General features: G+C 46.4%; 1 protein-coding gene and 1 long non-coding RNA gene across 2 annotated transcripts in view; one reads left to right on the forward strand and one right to left on the reverse strand.

The window, feature by feature from the left end:
• Positions 1-1,386, reverse strand: part of LOC115481419 (oxysterol-binding protein 1-like) — a 194,445-nt gene extending 193,059 nt beyond the window's left edge. Inside the window, 1 exon segment of the mRNA XM_030220510.1 lies at positions 1,082-1,386. Coding sequence (XP_030076370.1) covers positions 1,082-1,332 — 251 coding nt within the window. The 5' untranslated portion in view covers positions 1,333-1,386.
• A 104-nt stretch (positions 1,387-1,490) lies between these two features.
• The window catches only part of LOC115481430, a 48,337-nt gene continuing 30,055 nt past the window's right edge, over positions 1,491-19,772 (forward strand). Inside the window, exon 1 of the long non-coding RNA XR_003943961.1 lies at positions 1,491-1,668. This is a non-coding gene — a long non-coding RNA (uncharacterized LOC115481430). The remainder of the gene's footprint in view (positions 1,669-19,772) is intronic.

Below are 19,772 nucleotides of genomic sequence, written 5' to 3' on the forward strand. Positions count from 1 at the left end.
TTAATATACCACCTCTTGCACTGTCCCTGATGGGCTCACAATCTAAGTATATTGTACCTGGGGCAATGGAGAGCTAAGTGACTTGCCCAGGGTCACATGGAGCTGCAGAGGGAATACTTTTTTTTATATATATACCTTATTGTCCTATCTATTACTGCAACAGTTTGCGCAAGTCTCTTCTTAAAATCTTATATATACCTAAACAGAAAGTGTTCCCTACACAGTTAAACTTGCTGTTAGTGTGTCCGGTTAACATGATATTGCTTATTTATATGCATTATTTCAAATTTCATCCACTGGTGGATGTGTATGCAAATCGAGAAAGTGCATGCATTTGGGGAGTATGCGTTAATGACTGGCAAGGTGTGTCCTGAGCATTGGTACCAAGCCACAAAATATAGATATATGAATGTGTGGTTTTGTGTGTGAATCAGTGCTGGATCCATCACATATAGTATGCAATTTCGAACACCCCCCCCCCCCCAAACACACACAACTCCCTTTTGATCCCCCACATTATCCACGCCTAAAGAATGAGCGACAAACCAAGGAAGTTTGATACAGCAAAAGTTTGCTATCGTTTTCAGTAGCGTCTGTCAATATGCGTCCCTCAATATGGCGACAAGCTCTGTCCAGGCGTCCACTGGCTTATGAGCCAAAAAGGCTCATGATGACGTCTCCTTTTATCAAACCTCCTTGGAAGTACTACTGCAATGGGGGCGGGACACGGCTGCCTGTAATGCTGCAAAGCTGTTTGGGTGCCTGGACTGCTGTCATTCTTTGAGGGGTCGCGCGCACACAGACGCGAAGTACCATCATCGTGGGGGCGGGACAAGGCCGGCACCACACAAAGATATTTTAAGGTCGTGCGGTTTTGGATCCGCGGGATCTGCGGAGTCCACGAGATCTAAGTTTTACCCGAACCTCATGGCAAAACCTTAGAACGTCAAGGCCACAACACGAATATACAGTTACCTATGATAGGCAAACAAGAAGCAGGACACGGAGCAGATTCTATAGCTTTTTACAGGTCTTACCTGCCATTCTATACTCTGCATATTATATACAGCGCTATTATTACCTATAGTAGGAGAGAAGGCCGTTGCTGAGCACGAACCAGCGCCGTTGATAGCCTTTAATGTAGTTGGTCCATTTAAAGAGCCAGCCCTCCCGGGCCGAGCCAGAGCTAGGGCCGGCGGCGGAGCCTACAGAGGAACCAGTGCTTGTGGTACTCCCAGGGACAGCGGGAGCAGAGCTGCTCAGGCTGTGCGTATTTCCTCCGCCCGCCGCCGGAACAGAAGCGGTGCTAAGACCCGCGCGCTGTTCCGACATGTCCCCCTCGACCTCCTGCCCACAACGCAAAACACAAACACCGGTGCGCTGTACCGGAAGAGGAAGTGCGCCGCCGCCGCCACTGCACCGGCTTCCACCCCTGGCGACAACCAATGGGCAGGGAGCCCGGTCATGATGACATCTTCCCTGATGCATTTCCGTCTGTCAACAAGCCTCGTGCTGCTGGACTACAGGGAGAGTAGATGAGGAGGGTGCAGCAGAATCAAGAGCAGATCTAGAAGGCTGAAACCTGTTTACTGCTTTTGTAGAAATGGTGTTTAATATACTAAGATTGCAGACCACGGATTAACTGGCTATAAGATCCCAGCCACAGAGGTAGCGTGAGAGAGTTGCCACAGCTGACAAGCCCTGCACGTTGCTCCTCTTGTTTCACTTGATTGTTTGTGGTCTTTCAGTACCAAATGGATTCTTGATATTTTGTTATCTTTTGCCCATGTTGTCTGAGCTTATGGAGAAAGATTCTGGCCTTCGAAAGCTAGTCAAAAATGTATTGTTTGTCCAATTTAAAAAAAAAGGTGCCCTTTTTTTTCTTTGTTTTGTAATTACTTTTAAATGGGATTAATATGGCAGCTACGCACTCTGAGTTTTCATCTTTACTAAAACTAGACAACCTTATGGTCATTCCATCTGACACTTCATTGAAGTCATCCTTATGGTACAAACCCTAATATTCGCCATAAAATAACCATCCTTACCAATGGAAAGAATGGTTTCAGAGTAACATTTGGTCTGTTGAAGATGTTTTTTCAAATAACAAATTGAAACCGTTCTCAGCACTTCAAACTCAGTTCAATCTGCATTCTACCCAATATTTCCGTTGGATTCAGTTGAAGCATTGTTTGGACTCCATCCAGACTTATTTATCATCCCTAGACTGGCTGTTCCTTCTCTTTTTGATTTTGTCTCTTCAATCACATCAAAAGGTCATGTTGCCTCCAATTTCTAAAAGTTCATGATTACTTCACTCTACAGTGGTAAATCTAGTCTAAGATCTATATGGGAATCTGAGCTGAAATGCCACTTGACAGATCAGCAGTGGAGTTTGTTGTCCAAAAATTAATAGACCTATATATAGCATCTGCAAATTATTTGCAATCTCTCTTCTTTCTTCATCACAGGTCGTTATGGACTCCTCATAAAATGAAAATTGCTGGTCTCTTGGATAATAACTTGTGTTGGTCTTGTAAATCAGTTATAGAAGCCTTCAATCATATTCCTTTTGATTGCTCTAAAACCTTCAAATTTTGGAATAATATTTGGTGTGTGATTTCTGATATTTTTCATTTATCTGAAGTGCTTTCAATCAGTAACATCTTATTTGGTTTGCCTGTTATTGAAACAGTTTTAGATAAATATGCCTCCAAATTGTATGATACGTTAATTGCTACAGGTCTAAAAATGGTTTTAGCAAATTGGAAGGATAATTCCTTTCTTAATTCTCACTTTTGGTGGCATTCTGTTTTACAGATCCACAAATTTGAATTATCTGTAGCCATCAAAGTTAGAAATTCCTTATATTTTGACAAAGTGTGGTTGCCTTTAAAAACTTTTCTTTCTTTAAGCAAGAGCTCTCCATAATATTTGATTAATTTTTTGTACCTAGCCTTTTGGTTCTTTCAAATTTTAATTATTAAGTTTATCAATTTCTATGTAAATTGTAGGTTCTGTTTTGAATTTATTTATAAATTGCTTTCCCTTTGACCCCCCCCATACCTTCCTACCTTTCCCTTCTCTGTTACATGTATATTGATAATCTTTGATTTGAATATTTGATTATTCCTTGTACTTTGCATCTTTTATCTCTCTATCATTATAAATTAATAACATTTCAAGGGAAAAAAATATGGCAACTACACTACTTTATCTAAACTGGACTTTGAGTACAGCTCCATCTGAGTACAGGGACTGCTGCCCAGGTACAAATGTAGGCTTGCAGGCTTTAAAATGACTCCCCCTCCTCATCATAAACACTATTTACATAAGGCAGCAGTTGATTAGAAGAACCAAGGCGTAGTGCCCCTCAGGTGCATGAAGCCACTATTAACATGGCTCCATGCACGTGATCAGCTTGCACAAGGTGGGTCAGCGGGGTGGGTGCTGGGCGGCCAGGGAGCCTTTCCCACTGCTCAGTGGCACCCTGCTGGGAAAGAGGAGAGAGCAGAAGGGGGTATATAACCCCAAAGGTGATCCCGAGCACCATCTTTGCTGGCATTCAGGGAGCATGCATAACTCGCACTTGTTCACCAGTAATCCCTTAATTGCGGCAGTAAAAGCAGCAACTTGGCGTGGTGACATCTCCGGCGGACGGAGGCGGATTGGCACCCCACCCTGCCCTGGCTTTCCTGCTGCTAATGAGTGAGAGACTGCAAAGGTAAGCATTAACCCGCAGCATTGGAACAAGACCTCCGGTATAATAGGCCATTCATTTTGAGCCTTGCGGCACGCACCTGCATGACATGATGATCTCTGGACCAGGGGTAGAAGCATGTAAATTCAAGAGCTGGCATTTGGGCAGGGATCCCGGGTGCGCGGGATGCAGGATGGGGAAACTGCAGGATCATAGGTTGAGAGGAGGAAGATGCGGCTTCGGTGAGGGACTGGCTCCCCAGCGAGTGTAGCTCAGGATGCCGGGTGGGTCAAGCTCCCAGTAGATGATACAACACAGGCCTAGTTCGTGTATTTGAATTACACTGATGCCACAGGTCATGGGGTTCAAGTCCCATCTTTCTCCCCTTCCTTTTGCATGGTCAGAGAACTATGATTACATAAGAGCAATGGACCAAAAAAAAAAAAATATATATATATATGTAGATAGATTAAAATAAAATTAATTGAAATGATAAATATATAATTAAATATCAGAGATGGGGAAGCAGAGCTAGGGATGCAAGCTTGGGATTGTTTCATAACTTTAGGCTACGGGGGAGAGGATTGGCTTTCGGACTTGCATGAACCTATAAGGACGCTGGCTTTCCATCAAACACCCCCCCCCCCCCCCTCCAAGTGGACATATTGGTGAGGACCTTGTGGGACTGCATATGGGCTGCAGCAGCAGCCATATTGAGATGGATATATTGCTGGGTGATGGCAGCCATCTGTGGGGAGTGTCAATTGACTGATTTTGAGTGGGTAAGAGCCCTGTGCAGGTGCGACACAAACACGACACCAAAAAAAACAAACATTAAAAATATAAATGTGTCATATATATATATTATTATATATAATATATATTAATCTATGCTATGCATTGGGGGGGGATTTTTCTTTGTCCTGAGAGGGAGATGGTTGGTGGTTGCCAAAACAGTCTTTCCCATTGCACAACATGTCGCTATGGCTTGGGATAAACTTTTATCTTTCAGTTTATTCAGATCTCTTTCTCCATGTCCTTTTCCTTACAACCTCTGAAGCAGGAAATGGAGGAATGAGAGCTAACACAAGTACTGAACAAGGAGGGATGGGCCACTGCTGGAGACAGAGAGGACAGCGGACAACATCTCAGCCTGCATCGCATGGGGCAGCTGCCTCACTGACGGGAAACCTTGGGACCAGGTTCGGGCAATGGCATTCCCCTCCCCCAGTTGTGATGCCTCCATACAACGCTGGCTGGGCTTACCCCTCACATGCTCCAGTGTACAGAACAACCTCAGTGTACAGAACAACCTCAGATCCAGGCGCCGGGCTTTACAGCGGCCCCCTTTTCAGACATCGTCCCCCAACCCCTCTCCAGACATTAGCCCCAAGCCAAGGTCCTGGGCACATACTGCCCAGCTATGCCTGTCAGACATCTCCAGCCCATTATAGCTAGCTTCAGGGTGGTTATAATGTAGCCTTTCAGGTGGCACGGGGGCACAGTTCAACAACCCAGAGCATAATCATTTTCAAACTGAGACTCCGCAGACAGCCACCGCGACAGCAGGAGGGCCTATAGGCAGTACAGAGGTGTGATCTTTGTCAGCAATCGCAGCAGGTACTATCAGCAGTTGTGCGATAACACCGTAGGTGGATTTTACATCAAATGTGGGTAGAGAGGATAGGGCAGCTCAAGCTGACATTGGTGAGAGGGGGAGGGAAAGCACCTCACATATAGTAACATGGTAGTTGACAGCAGATAACCTGCATGGTCCATCCAGCCTGCCCAACAAGATAAACTCATATCATAAGGTATGATGTGATATTTCATATGCACACCTAATCTTGATTTGTTCCTTGCTGTTTTCATGGCATAGACCGTAGAAGTCTGCCCGGTATTGGCCTTGTTCTCCAACTTCTGAAGCTCAATCTGTCCAGCCACGATCAGCGCACAGACCATAGAAGTCTGTGCAGCAATGGCTTTGCTTCTTAATTTCTGGTGGTGCCATCTAATCACCGCTAAGCTTCTTTGTATCCATGCCTTCTGGTCAGCATTTTACGCATTTTTGAATTCCATTACTGTTTTTATCTCCACTACCTCCCTTGGGAAAGCATTTCAGGTATCTACCACCCTCTACAAGAAAAAGTACTTCTTGATATTATCATGAGTGTCCCCCCCCTTCAGCTTCAGTTCATGTCCTCAAGTTCTACCACCTTCCTCGTCTCTAGAAAGGTTTGTAGATTAATACATTTCAAATATTTGAATGTCTGTATCATATCACCCCTGTCTCTCCTTTCCTCCAGGGTATACATGTTCAGGTCCTCATGTTTCTCCTCATATGTCTTGTGGCACAAATCCTATACCATTTTCGTCACTTTTCTCAGAACCATTTCAAGTCGTTTTAAATCCTTAGCAAGATACGGCCCCCAAAAATGAAGACAATGCTCCAAATGGGGCCTCACCAACAACTTGTGCAGGGGCATCAACGCCTTTTTTCTTCTTCTGGTTATACCCCTCTCTATGCAGCCTAGCATCCTTTTGGTCTTGGCCGCTGCCTTGTCGCATTGTTTCATCACCTTGAGATCCTCAAACACCATCACCCCAAGGTCCCTTTCCTGAGTTGAGCTTATCAGTCTTTCTCCTCCTATCTAGTACATCTCCTTTGGATTTCTGCACCCCAAATGCATCACTTTGCACATCTTAGCATTAAATTTTAACTGTGTGTAATTCTGGGTTCCTATATTATGTCAGCTGGTCCCTCTTCCACTCTCCGGCCAGGGTCAACCCTGCTTAGCCTGTAGGCTCCAATGTAGGCCCGGACCTTCGGACTACGAGTTTGTCCTTATTCCAAACCCCCAGCTTCTGCAGCTCCTTCGGGTAACTGCTACTCAAGCTGTTCTTAAGGTAGTAGTTCAACAAACGTGCAGCAACTCCAATACTCCTGTAGGTTAAGGGTTTTTATTTACACCGGTTTAGTCACACCGACTTATTCCAGCTCCAACTTCATCATTACAGGACAGTTCTTCACCTCAAGTTTCTTACATTAATTCCACCTCAACATAATTCAAGTTCTTGTCTCAAGACATTTTAACCCCAGTCCAGTTTCTCTTGGCACTACCGTCTGTTCTCAGGTAGTTTACTGGCTACTTTCACTTTTCACAAACAGTTCATTTCATCAACATAGCTTCAACATCCTCCCCTACGAAGATTTTAGTCACAGTCCAACCTTTCAAAGGCACTCCCTTCGGTGCACAGTAAATATGCTGAGTTACTCTCCTCCACAGATTCCTCCCCAACTGCACCAGTTTTGTTTCCCCAATTTTAAACAGTCGAGGTAATACTGCAGCCAGGAAACCTCTCACCTTGCCATCTGAGCCTATGCTAATGCCGACACCTCCATACGCTCCTCCCCTGCCTCCATTTTATCCCATTCCATATCCTCCTCCTCCCCACAGGGTTCTCCCAGCTGCTCCCCATCTCCCTGATTAGAAACCATCTCCCAATCCTGTCCCTCCCCTTCTATTTCCTGTGAGTCCTGCATAGGGTCTGGTGGATTGTGGGAATGGTAGTCCCTATCCTTAGTTATTATTCTGGTTGGCCTTTTGGCCACTAGGGGGCGAATTCTATGTCTATAAGGAACCTGTGAATGAAATTTGCTCTTCCTCCCGAGCACACTTCCCTCCTGTCTCTGCCTTCGCCCTCCTTGAAGCAGTCTTCTCTCAAACCCCTTACAATTAATACTGGTGTCCTATGCAAAATTCTAATATTTTTCATACCAGAAAACATAGTAACATGGTAGGTGGTGGCAGATAAAGATCAGTATGGTCCATCCAGTCTGCCCAACAAGATAAACTCATTATATATGGTATGAAGTGATACATCATAAGTACACCTGATCTTATTTTATCTTTGCCTTTTTTTAGGGCATAGACGTAGAAGTCTGCCTGGCACTGGCCTTGTTCTAAAATTTCTGAAGTTGTTTTCATAGTCCCTGAAAAGATCCACTCCAGCCCATCCAAATCTATTCAGCCTCGCTCAGGGCACCAAACGTAGAAGCCTGTCCAGCACCTGCTTTCCTACCTAATCTCCGCTAAGCTTCTTTGGTTCTGATCCTTCTGAACAGGATTCCTTTGTATTTTGTCCCTCAGATTTTTGAATTCCATTACAGTTTTCATCTCTACGGTATCTACCACCCTCTTGGTGAAAAAAAAATACTTCCTGACATTATTCCTGAGTCAGCCCCCTTTCAACTTAAATTCATGCCCTCTAGTTCTACCACTTTCCCGTCTCTGGAAAAAGTTTGTTTGCGAATTAATACTTTTCAAATATTTGAACGACTGAATCATATCACCCCCGTTTCTCCTTTCCTCCAGTGTATACATGTCTAGGTTAGCAAATCTCTCCATGTACATCTTGTTACGTAAACCCCCCTACCATTTTCGTCATTTTTCTCTGAATCGCTTCAAGTCTTTTTACATCCTTAGCAAGATAAGGCCTCCAAAACTGAACACAGTACTCCAAGTGAGGCCTTACCAATGACTTGTACAGGGGCATCACCACCTCTTTTCTTCTGCTGGTTATACCCTTTTCTATGCAGTCTAGCATTCTGGCCACGGCCACCGCTTTGTCACACTGTCTCGTCACCTTGAGATCTTCAGACAATATCATCAGTTCCTTAGCCTCAGCAGCAGATGAATCCAGGAACTGATGGATTGTATCCACCTACCTGCAGGTGGAGATAGAGAACACTGAAAAGAAAGCAGTAACCCTGCACTTACAGCTCCTTATCACTTCAGTATATCTCTATCTCCAGCAGGTGGTGGACGTATTCCTTCCAGCTCCTGGATTCTTCTGAGGAGGCTCCTGGGATAGTCTGTCAGTAGAGCTTGAGGGCGTGCGGCTGAACAGTGCTCACCTTAAGGACATACGTGTTTGGCAGGTCCCTGTCCTACCTCGTCTCCTCTGCTCTCTGTTTAGCTCCTGGCTGCTTTAACTTGCATTAAAAAAAAAAAACAACCACTGCTCTCCACACAACTTTGCAGCTCACAGCTGGCAAACAAAAAAAGGGGGGCCCCTTTGAAAAGTTCTCCCTCTTTAGTGAGCGGCTGCCAGACTTTAGGGAGCGGGAGCGTCTTGAGACTCCTTTAGAGCTACTACGGCCATTTGGAGCAGTTTTCAGCCCAGTAAATAATTTTCTTTTCGGTGCGTTCGGCTTTGGTTCTGGAGGGGCAGATTGCACTTTGGTGGAAGAAGTAGTGAAGGATCTTGAAAAAATTGTGAAAGGCTTGGGAGATTCGAACACCCAGAGGCTTCTGGAAGACAAGCCCAGGCCTAATGTGAAGTCCGTTTCTTCAAAACCTCATTTCCATGACTGCCATCTCTATCACCCTGGTCGTAGTTCATCCTTTCAACGTTCTAGATTCCAGCAGAGGTCTTCCTTTCGGAATGACAAATGCACGTCGGGAGCTGCAACCACACCTCAAAAGTTCAGGGATGATCTACACAATGATAGGGCGCAGGTCCTCTCTTTCGTTCCTTCAATTGGGGGTTGGCAGACCATGTTTTACGCAGAGTGGACCAAGATTACTTCAGACCAGTGGGTCTTAGATCTTATCAGAGACTGCTAAAAGACTAGAATTTGCTTTGCCCATCGCAGACTTCTTTTTCGAATCTTGTTGTGCCACAGCAGTCAGAAGAGTGGCAGTAGAAGCCACCTTGTAGACGTTATTGGAACTTGGGGTGGTGGTACCAGTTCCGCAGACCAAAGAGCGTACCGGGTGTTATTCAATTTATTTATTTGTTGCATTTGTATCCCACCTTATCCCACCTCTTTGCAGGCTCAAAGGGGCTTACAATACATCATGAGTAGTGGAAGAATGTTAGTAAATGAACATTTAGTATTGCAGGGTTTCATGGTACCTCGAAAAGGGGGATTCTTCAGGCCTATTCCCGACCTCAGGATTGTGAACGAGTGTCTCAGAGTCCGGCATTTCTGCATGGAGACTGTTTGTTCGGTTATTGCGTCTGTCCAACCGGGAGAGTTTCTCACGGCTCTGGATTTGAAAGAGGCCTACTTTCATATGCCAATTTGGCCTCCTCATCAGAGGTTTCTTCACTTTGCCGTGCTAGGCTGCCACTTTCAGTTTCGTGCTCTGCCCTTCGGGCTGGCCACAGCTCCTCTCACCTTTTCCAAAGTCATGGTTGTCATTGTGGCATTTCTATGAAAAAAGGGTAACAAAGTTCACCCTTATCTCGACGAATGGCTGATTCGGGCAGACTCGGAACAAGAGAGTCAGTCAGCTACCTCTCGAGTTTTGCAGTTCCTGCAGTCCCTGGGCTGAGTGAGCAATCTGCCCAAGAGCCATTTGGTTCCTTCCCAGTCGTTGGAATATCACGAGGTAGTCTTTGACATGGCTCAAAGCCGTGTCTTCTTGCCAGAAACCAGAAGACTCAAGCTTTGTTCTCAGGTTTGCCTTCTTTTAAGGACTTCCCGTCCTCGAGCTTGGAATTATGTCCAGGTGCTCAGTTCCATGACAGCTCCCTGGAGGTGGTTCCGTGGGCAAGAGCTCATATGCGTCCTCTCCAGTGCGCCCTCTTGCTTCGATGGTCTCCAGTCTCTCACGATTATCAGCATTGTGTCCCTTGGCTTCCTGCAGCGAGGAAGAGCATGACTTGGTGTCTCCGGCCCTCCAGTCTTCGGAAGGGAATGCCTCTGGCAACCCCTCAGTGGATCCTGGTAGCCACGGATGCTAGCCTTTCCGGGTGGGGAGCTCATTGCCTCCACCGAGTGGCACAGAGGAGTTGGTCGGAGACAGAAGCAAAGTGGCCCATCAACAGGTTGGAATTGAGAGCTGTGATGCTAGCCCTCCAATCCTTTCAAGATCTTCTGCAAGATCAGGCGGTTCGAATTCTCTCGGACAACACTACATCAGTAGCTTACATCAACCAACAGGGGGCACTCAGAGCGTGGCACTGGGCAAGGAGGCCGCCAGCCTACTCCAGTGGGCGGAGTCTCATCTTCTCTGCCTGTCAGCAGCTCACATTGCGGGCCAGGACAATGTTCAAGCAGACTTTCTCAGCTATCATCTCCTGGATTCAGCGGAATGGGAACTGGCGATGAAAGCCTTTCGTCTGATCTGCCAAAGGTAGGGCTCACCCGAGATGGACCTGATGGCAACAAAAAACAATTCCAAAGTTCCCAAATTCTTCAGCAAAAGAAAAGAGGTTGACTCTGCCATGGCCGACAAGTGGTCTCCTCTACGTTTTCCCGCCGTGGCCACTGATTGGGCTTCTTCTGCGTTGGATCAGACTTCATCACGGTCTGGTGGTTTTAGTAGCCCCGGAGTGGCCTCATCGTCTGTGGTATGCAGATTTAGTTTGACTCTTGGTGGAGCCTCCTCTGCGGCTACCAGTTTTTCCCGGACTTCTCCATCAGGGCCTGATTCAGAAGGAGGATGCCTCCCGCTTTGGTCTTACGGCTTGGCTCTTGAGAGAGCAAGACTGAGGAAGAAGGGCTATGCTGATTCTGTCATTGCCACGTTGCTTTGTGCCCGGAAACGTTCCACTACTACATCTTATGCCAGAGTGTGGCGTTTGTTTGAGGCGTGGTGTGCAGAGCGCGTTTGCAGCCTTATTTTCGAAAGTGATGGGCGCCCATATTTCAACCCAAAACGGGAGATGGGCGCCTTTCTCCGGTGGGCGCCCAAATTGGTATAATCGAAAGCCGATTTTGGGTGCCTTCAACTGCAATCTGTTGCGGGAACGAACAAAGTTGACGGGGGCGTGTCGGAGGCGTGGTGAAGGCGGGACTGGGGCGTGTTGATCGGCCGAGCAGAGATGGGCGCCCTAGGCTGATAATGGAAAAAAGAAAAGCGTTTTTAGCGAGAAGTTGGGTCACTTTCTGGTGCCTTTTTTTCACGAACAAGCCCCCAAAAAGTGCCCCAACTGGCCAGATGCCCACTGGAGGGAATCGGGGATGACCTCCCCTGACTTCCCCAGTGGTCACTAACCCCCTCCCACCCTCAAAAAAACAACTTTAAAAACTTTTTTCCCAGCCTGTATTCCAGTCTCAAATGCCATACCCAGCTCCATCACAGCAGTATGCAGGTCCCTGGAGCAGTTGTTAGTGGGTGCAGTGGACGTCAGCCAGGTGGACCCAGGCCCATCCCCCCTACCTGTTAAACTTGTGGTGGTAAATGGGAGCCCTCCAAACTGTCCCCAAAACCCACTGTACCCACATCTAGGTGCACCCCCTTCAGCCATAAGGGCTATGGTAATGGTGTAGAGTTGTGGGCAGTGGGTTTTGGGGGGGGGGATTTGAGGGGCTCAGCACCCAAAGGAAGGGAGCTGTGGGCTTGGGAGGTATTTTACTTTTTTTTTTAACTTGTTACAAGTGCCCCCTAGGGTGCCCGGTTGGTGTCCTGGCATGTGAGGGGGACCAGTGCACTACGAATCCTGGCCCCTCCCACGACCCATTGCCTTGGATTTGTTCATTTTTGAGCTGGGCGCCTTCGTTTTCCATTATCGCTGAAAAACGAAACCGCCAAGCTCAAATCCGCACATATCCGATGCATTTGCCCGGCACAAACCATATTATCGAAAAAAAGATGGGCGCCCATTTTTTTCAAAAATATGGTCTGTCCCGCCCCTTCATGTACCCGTTCTCGGACATAGAAGCCCATGGAGATGGGCATTCGCGTTCGATTATGCCCCTCTTGGTCTCCCTTTAAGGCGTCTATTTCACTGATTTTGGCTTTCCTGCAAGAGGAGTTGCAGAAGGGTTTGGCCTATAATTCTCTCCAAGTTCAAATCGTGGCCCTTGCCTGTTTCTGATGTTGGGTGTCAGGTTCCTCGCTAGCAGCTCACTCTGATGTGGCTCTGTTTTGAAAGGCGCTCTGCACCTTAGACCATCTGTTCACCTTCCGTGTCCTTCATGGAAGTTGAATCTTGTGCTCAGCACGTTGCAAGGTCAGCCCTTTGAACCCTTGAGATTGGCTTCTGATAAAGATGTTACTCTGAAGACAGTGTTTTTAGTGGCCATTGTCAACGAGTCGGGTTTCTGAACTGCAAGCCCTGTTGTGTCTGGAACCTTTTCTCCAGTTTTCAGATTCTGGAGTTACTGTGCAGATAGTCCCACCTTTTTTGCCCAAGGTCGTTTTAGCCTTTCATTTGAATCAGCCACTTTTCTACCTTCCTTCTGAAGGTCAGATTTTCTGCAGAATTTTTCTCTTCTGAGACTTTTGGATATTCGTCGTTCTCTCCTCCGCTATCTCCAGATGACTAATGGATTTCAGATGTTCGGACCATCTGTTTGTCCTTTTGTCGGGTCTTAGACGAGGTTTCACTACCTGCAAAGTGACCATTACTCGGTGGGTTAAAGAAGCCATTTTGGCTTACCTGATTAAGGGTTGTATTCCTTCTGTATTTTGCATGCTCATTCGACTCGCGTGCAGGCTACCTCTTTGGCTGAAACAGGTGTCCTTTCTTTGGACGGCATTTGTGGAGCTGCCACTTAGGCTTCTCGGCATTTCTTTATTAAGCACTATAGATTTTACATTTTGGCTCAGGAGGACGCCCATTTTAGGGCGACGGTGCTCTCTCGGGGCGCAGCGGCTACCCACCCTTTTTAGGGGATTGCTTTGATACATCCCACCAGTTCCTGGATTGATCTGATGCTGAGGCTAAGGAAGGTAAAATTATGTCTTACCTGATAATTTTCTTTCCTTTAGTCACAGCAGATGAATCCAGGATCCCTGCCCTGTTTTGGTGTAGCCGCACATTCTTTTCTTTGGTTTAGGAAGACCGGTATCTGAGATTTTTTTTAAAAAATTACAAGGAAGGGAAGAGAAAAAATGCCTATTTCTAGAGAAAATTTCAGTTTAAAACTATGGGGAAAGGGTTTGTACACTATCCTGCTTATAATCGAAAGAGAAAAACGCCTATATTGCGACCCAAATCGGGAGATGGGCGTCTTTCTCCCGTGGGCGCCCAAATCGGTATAATCGAAAGCCGATTTTGGGCATTTCCAACTGCAATCCGTCGTGGAAACGGGTAAAGTTGACGGAGGCGTGTCGGAGGCATGGTGAAGGCGGAACTGGGGCTTTGTTATCGGCCGAGGAGAGATGGGCATCTTTAGCTGATAATCGAAAAAAAAAAGGCGTTTTTACCGCGATTTTGGGTCACTTTTTTTGGACCCTTTTTTTTCACGAACAAGTCCCAAAAAAGTGCCCCAACTGCCCAGATGACCACCGGAGGGAATCGGGGATGACCTCCCCTTACTTCCCCAGTGGTCACTAACCCCCTCCCACAAAAAAAAGCCACTTTAATAACTTTTTTCCAGCCTCTATGCCAGCCTCAAATGCCGTACCCACCTCTATGACAGCAGAATGTGTTCTATCCTGTGACAGCCTTTCCCTGGTTCTGATGTGGCTCTCGGGTGAGTGTGACAACTTTTCTGTTATGCGCACTGCAGAGTCACATCAGTAATGCATTGTGGTGGGTGTAGGGTATTGGGCTTCGTGATTCCACTAGCTTGTGGCAAATGCTCACGATGTTGGTAGTTGTTAGGCTCTACTCCCATGGTGCTTTTCCCCCAGCTTACTGGGTCAGAGTGTGCCCTGTTTTGTTTCCGGTAGTCCATGTGGTAGTGGCCATTTTTGTAAGCCAGTTTTAGATCCCTTTCACGTGTTAGCCACGTTACAGAACTTAGTTCTTACCTTGAATGTGACTGAAAGAGGGCATTGTACAACATTCTGCCAGCTCTGACCTACTGCTAATCTCAGTACCAGGGAGACTCGTTGCCAGTGGGGCACAGCCTCTGATCTGCAGTTAACTGTGAGTAAGCGTGCTTATTCCAATAAAGGACGTTTTCGGAGAGATTAGTCTTCAGGTGTCAACTGGTGTGCCAATGTTATATAGCAGCAACAAGTCCTAGAGGCCTGCGTGTATGCAGGTCCCTGGAGCACTTTTAGTGGGTACCGCAGTGCACTTCAGCCAGGTGGACCCAGGCCCATCCCCCCCTACCTGTAACACTTGTGCTGGTAAATGGGAGGTCTCCAAAACCCACTGTACCCACATGTAGGTGCCCCCCTTCGCCCCTAAGAGCTATGGTAGTGTTGTACATTTGTGGGTAGTGGGTTTTGGGGGAGGGGGTTTGGGTGCTCAGCACCCGTGGTAAGGGAGCTATGCATGTGGGAGCGTTGTCTGAAGTCCACCGCACTGACCTCTAGGTGCCCAGTTGGTGTCCTGGCATGTCAGGGGGCGAGTGTACTACGAATCGTGGCCCCTCCCATGACCAAATGGCTCGGATTAGGACGTTTTTGAGCTGGGCGTTTTTAGTTTCCATTATCGCTAAAAAAAACAAACACCCAGCTGAAAAACGTCCATTTTTTCGAAAATACGGTCTGTCCCGCCTCTTCACGTACCCGTTTTCGGACATAGACGCCCATGGAGATAGGCGTTCGCGTTTGATTATGCCCCTCTATGGCAACTAGTTAATGATGCTTGCTTTTCTCTCTCTCTCTCTTTCTCTCTTTATTCCCCCCTTAATACTAAACTAGGTCCTGCAGGGCCTGTTAGATTCTATCTGTTAATGCTGTGGTACAAAGATTTTAAAACTAAGTGGAAAAGACTATGGAGATTAATTGATAAAATTTGCTTTTTATATTTTTATTTTGCCTAACACTAACCTACAATTCCTCCTTTAAACCCCAATCTTTAAGTTCCCAAATCACAAAGCAAAATAGTATTAACTTACCAGAGAAATGTCTTCTCTTGGAAGTCCAGTTGCTCCAGTCCTGTTATTCCAGTCTAGTCCATTCCAGCTTTTGGTTCCAGCCCAGCCAAGCCAAGTCTATTCCAGATTCCAGCTCCATCCTTGCTCGTTTGTCCAGTCCTGGTTGGGGGATTTTGTCTGCTGCTGCTGCTCCTCAACAGTAGCCCAAGGGCTCACGTTATTCCAGTGTCTGAAAGCCTGAGAGCGTGACAGATTGCAAAGGCCATGAGCTCGGCAAAATCATCCTTCCAGCTGGGCTTCCAGCCTATGACTTTTTCCTCTGTCGGTAATCCGGGTCTCAGCCCAGGTTCAATCCCTAGTTCCGGTTCGGATTCTGGTTCCACCTCAGTCCCTGCCCTTAATGATGAGATGATGCTCCAAAATTACCGTGATAAACTTTTTTCTGATCCAGCCTTGAAGAATACTCATGAAGTTGCAGCTGAGAGAAGGCATGTCTGGTGGCTTGGTTTCCTTATAAACTCAGTTTCTGCTATTGATCCTTATATCGTGCTCTTTGAGTACCGCCGCAGACTTCTCTTGGATCCAGCCCTGAAGCCAACGCTGAAAGAAGGCATCTTAGAAATCCCAAGCTCTGGGCTTACCTGCAGTCTTGCCAGAGTGGCGCTTCCAGTCAAGCTTCTGATTCCAGTCTGAGTGGCGCTTCTAGCCAAACCTCTGATTCCAGTCCCGGTCCAGCTCCTGTTCAGAGGTCCAGTTCCGGACAAGACTCTGATTCCGGTCCAGTTCCAGGCAAGACTCTGATTCCAGTCCGAGTTCCAGTCCCGGTCCAGCTTCTGTTCAGAGTTCCAGTTCCGGTCAAGACTCTGATTCCAGTCCGGGTTCCAGTCCCGGTCTAGCTTCTGTTCAGAGTTCCAGTTCTGGTCAAGACTCTGATTCCAGTCTGGGTCTCAGTCCCGATCCAGCTTCAGTTCAGAGTTCCAGTTCTGGTCAAGACTCTGATTCCAGTCTTGGGTCCAGTCCCGGTTTGACTTCTGATTCCAGTCCGGGGTCTAGTCCCGATCCAGCTTCAGTTCAGAATTCCAGTTCCAGTCAAGACTCTGATTCCAGTCCGGGTCCCAGTCCCGGTCCAGCTCCTGATTCCAGTCCGGGTTCTAGTCCCGGTCCAGTTCTTGATTCCAGTTCAAGTTCCTGTCAAGATGTTGACTACAGTCTGCGTTCCAGTCCATGTTCACATTTTGAAACCCATCAGTAGGTTTCACCACAGTTACCCTTGGAAACCTGAATCTTCCGTGGGGACCGGGGGGGGCCTTGAGGAGGAGGTACTGTCACGATTGTGACTATTTTCCATGTCTGTGCTCACTTTGCCCACTGGTGGCCGGACCCTGTGGTTGCTATGGACTGTCTTGTTCCTGTTTCTCAAGCATGTTCCAGAAGTCATTCTAGTCTGGTCCGGATCTTCCAGCCTTCCTGACTTGCTTGGGATTTTTGGTACTATGCCTCACCCTTACTGGTGATGTCAGCTGTGAGATTGCCTTTATTAACCAGCTGGGAACTTTCTAGTTTGCCTTTGCACCACCAAAGGTCTTCAGGTCAGTTTGTATGCAGTTTGCATTTCTACCTTGTTTCTAGTTGGTGTGCCTGTGGCACTTCTGTTTGTTCTTGTCTAGAGTTCTGTTGTGTGTTTGTGTGACCTTGTGGCTACCTGTTAGCCTTTTAGCTTTCTGCCTTAGTTCTGTTGTTTGTCTGTGTGGCCTGCCTTGAGTTCAGCCTCCATCTTGCCCATTACCTTTAACTTTAGTTCTTGTCCTGTCTGAGTTTAGTCCTGTGTTTGTATTCAGCTTCAGTCCTCCCCTGTTCTTACCCCTTTACCTTTAGTTCCAGCCCTGCCTGTGTATATCCTGAGCCCTGCTTCTGCCAAGCTTGTATGTATACCCTGGCCCTGTTTCTGTCTAGCCTGTCTGTGAATCCTTCACCCTATTTTAGTCAAGCTTGTTTCAGTATCCTATACCCTGTGTGAGAATCCTGAGTCCTGAATCCTGTTTTAGTCAAGCTTGTTTAGTATCCAGTGTCCGTTGTGAGAATCCTGTTGTTCCAGTCAGTCTGGTCCAGCGTTTCTTGTCTACCAGTTCCGTCCTGTAAGTCCTGCAGGACACCCCGCACCTAGGGGCTCAATCTCTGGGGAACGGTGGTCAGCGCAGGTGAAGTCCGGTCGCTCCAGTCCTGTTATTCCAGTCAAGTCCGTTCCAGCATTTGGTTCCAGGCCAGCCAAGTCTATTACAGCATTTGGTTCCAGTCCAGTCAAGCCAAGTCTATTCCAGCATTTGGTTCCAGCCAAGCCAAGTCCGTACCAGATTCCAGCTCCATCCTTGCTCATTTGTCCAGTCCTGGTTGGGGGATTTTGTCTGCTGCTGCCACTTCTCAACAGTAGACCAAGGGCTCACGTTATTCCAGTGTCCGAGAGCCTGAGACTGTGACAATAGGAGCTCGAGCAGTGGAGCTTGAAGGCAAGATTTCTACCGTGGAAGACGGCATGAAAGTGCTGAAAACAGACGTTATTGCCTTGAATGGTCAAGTTGCACAGCATTATGAGCGCATAGAACAACTTGAAAATCTCTCGAGGAGAGCAAACTTGAGGTTCATAGGCTTTCCTGTGTCTTTAGCGGATCATAAAATTGTGCCGGTTTGACTGAAGAAATGGGCGCCATTCAACTAGACCGGGCGCACCAGATAGGAAAGCGACAAGATAACAGAATGTGACTAAGAGTGATTATTGCTAAATTTCGGTTATCCCCAATGACTAGAAATCTTGAGACAGTATTGGAATAATTGTGACAAATTTACATATGATCAACATCAGATCTGGATATTTCAGGATTTGTAGGAGAAGCGGTGGCGCTTTGGTCCTGTTTGTTCTATGCTGGCGGACAAACAGATCAAATTTATGCTTACATATCCAGCCCTTCTCAAAATTCAAAGGATGGAGTATAGTCACAATTTGACGATGTGGCCAAGGCACAAGCTTTTCGGACAAAGCTGAACGTGCCAGGAAAAGTCCATAGACCATTATTAAATTGACTTGGGGAAAAATCCACTGCTTATTTCTGGGATATACACAACGTCAATTTAGACAAAAACTGTTATATTGCAAATAACATCGAGAATAACTTATATAGGCTGTAGAGGTAATCTCATATCATTTTAGGACATTGCATATCAACCTATACAGTGGCTCCCAGGTCAATGCAAATTTCTAATCATCGAATACCTCCAGCCAACCGGTAGTGTTTTATACTGATACTCTAATTGCGTTTCAGCTGTAAATAGCTTCAAACATCCTACCGTTCAAAAAATCAACATTATTGCAATGTAAAAGCAAATAATGCACAGATATAACTTAGCTTAAATGCTCCCGCCTTGGTGTATTGTCTTCCGTGGCTGGGACTTAGCTGGTTCCATCAAAATTCTAGTGAAATCACAGTATCGGTGTTGCCAATGAGGTTTCACTAGAATTTTGATGGAACCAGCTAAGTCCCAGCCACGGAAGACAATACACCAAGGCGGGAGCATTTAAGCTAAGTTATATCTGTGCATTATTTGCTTTTACATTGCAATAATGTTGATTTTTTGAACGGTAGGATGTTTGAAGCTATTTACAGCTGAAACGCAATTAGAGTATCAGTATAAAACACTACCGGTTGGCTGGAGGTATTCGATGATTAGAAATTTGCATTGACCTGGGAGCCACTGTATAGGTTGATATGCAATGTCCTAAAATGATATGAGATTACCTCTACAGCCTATATAAGTTATTCTCGATGTTATTTGCAATATAACAGTTTTTGTCTAAATTGACGTTGTGTATATTTACAAAGTGCTGAGACAAAACTGAGCCATTTAATTGAATAGTTGTATTTCTGGGATAAGCAGCATAAAATGTATTGAGCTTTTTTGGGATCTTGCCAGGTATTTGTGACCTGGATTGGCCACTGTTGGAAACAGGATGCTGGGCTTCATGGACCTTTGGTCTGTCCTAGTGTGGCAATACTTATGTACTTATAACTACCTACACCTAATGGATGACTCTGACTGGCATGGTGGAACTGTAAAGTACACTTTATGTATGATAGTTACAATACTTGGGGTAAATGATACTGATTTCAATTATGTGAGATGTACGGTTGTAAAAGTGATGGGGGCCCTCTTAGCACCAGTATATGATCTGGTGCACTAGTAGTTTGTCTAGCACACATGTTGGGGGTTTATAAAGTTGCACTTTTGATTTGGCTATGGGAGGGGGGAAGGTGGGGATTTTGGTTGAGAGTAGGGCCTTAATTT

Source organism: Microcaecilia unicolor, chromosome 1 (assembly GCF_901765095.1).
Source record: "Microcaecilia unicolor chromosome 1, aMicUni1.1, whole genome shotgun sequence".
Lineage (NCBI taxonomy): Eukaryota > Metazoa > Chordata > Amphibia > Gymnophiona > Siphonopidae > Microcaecilia > Microcaecilia unicolor.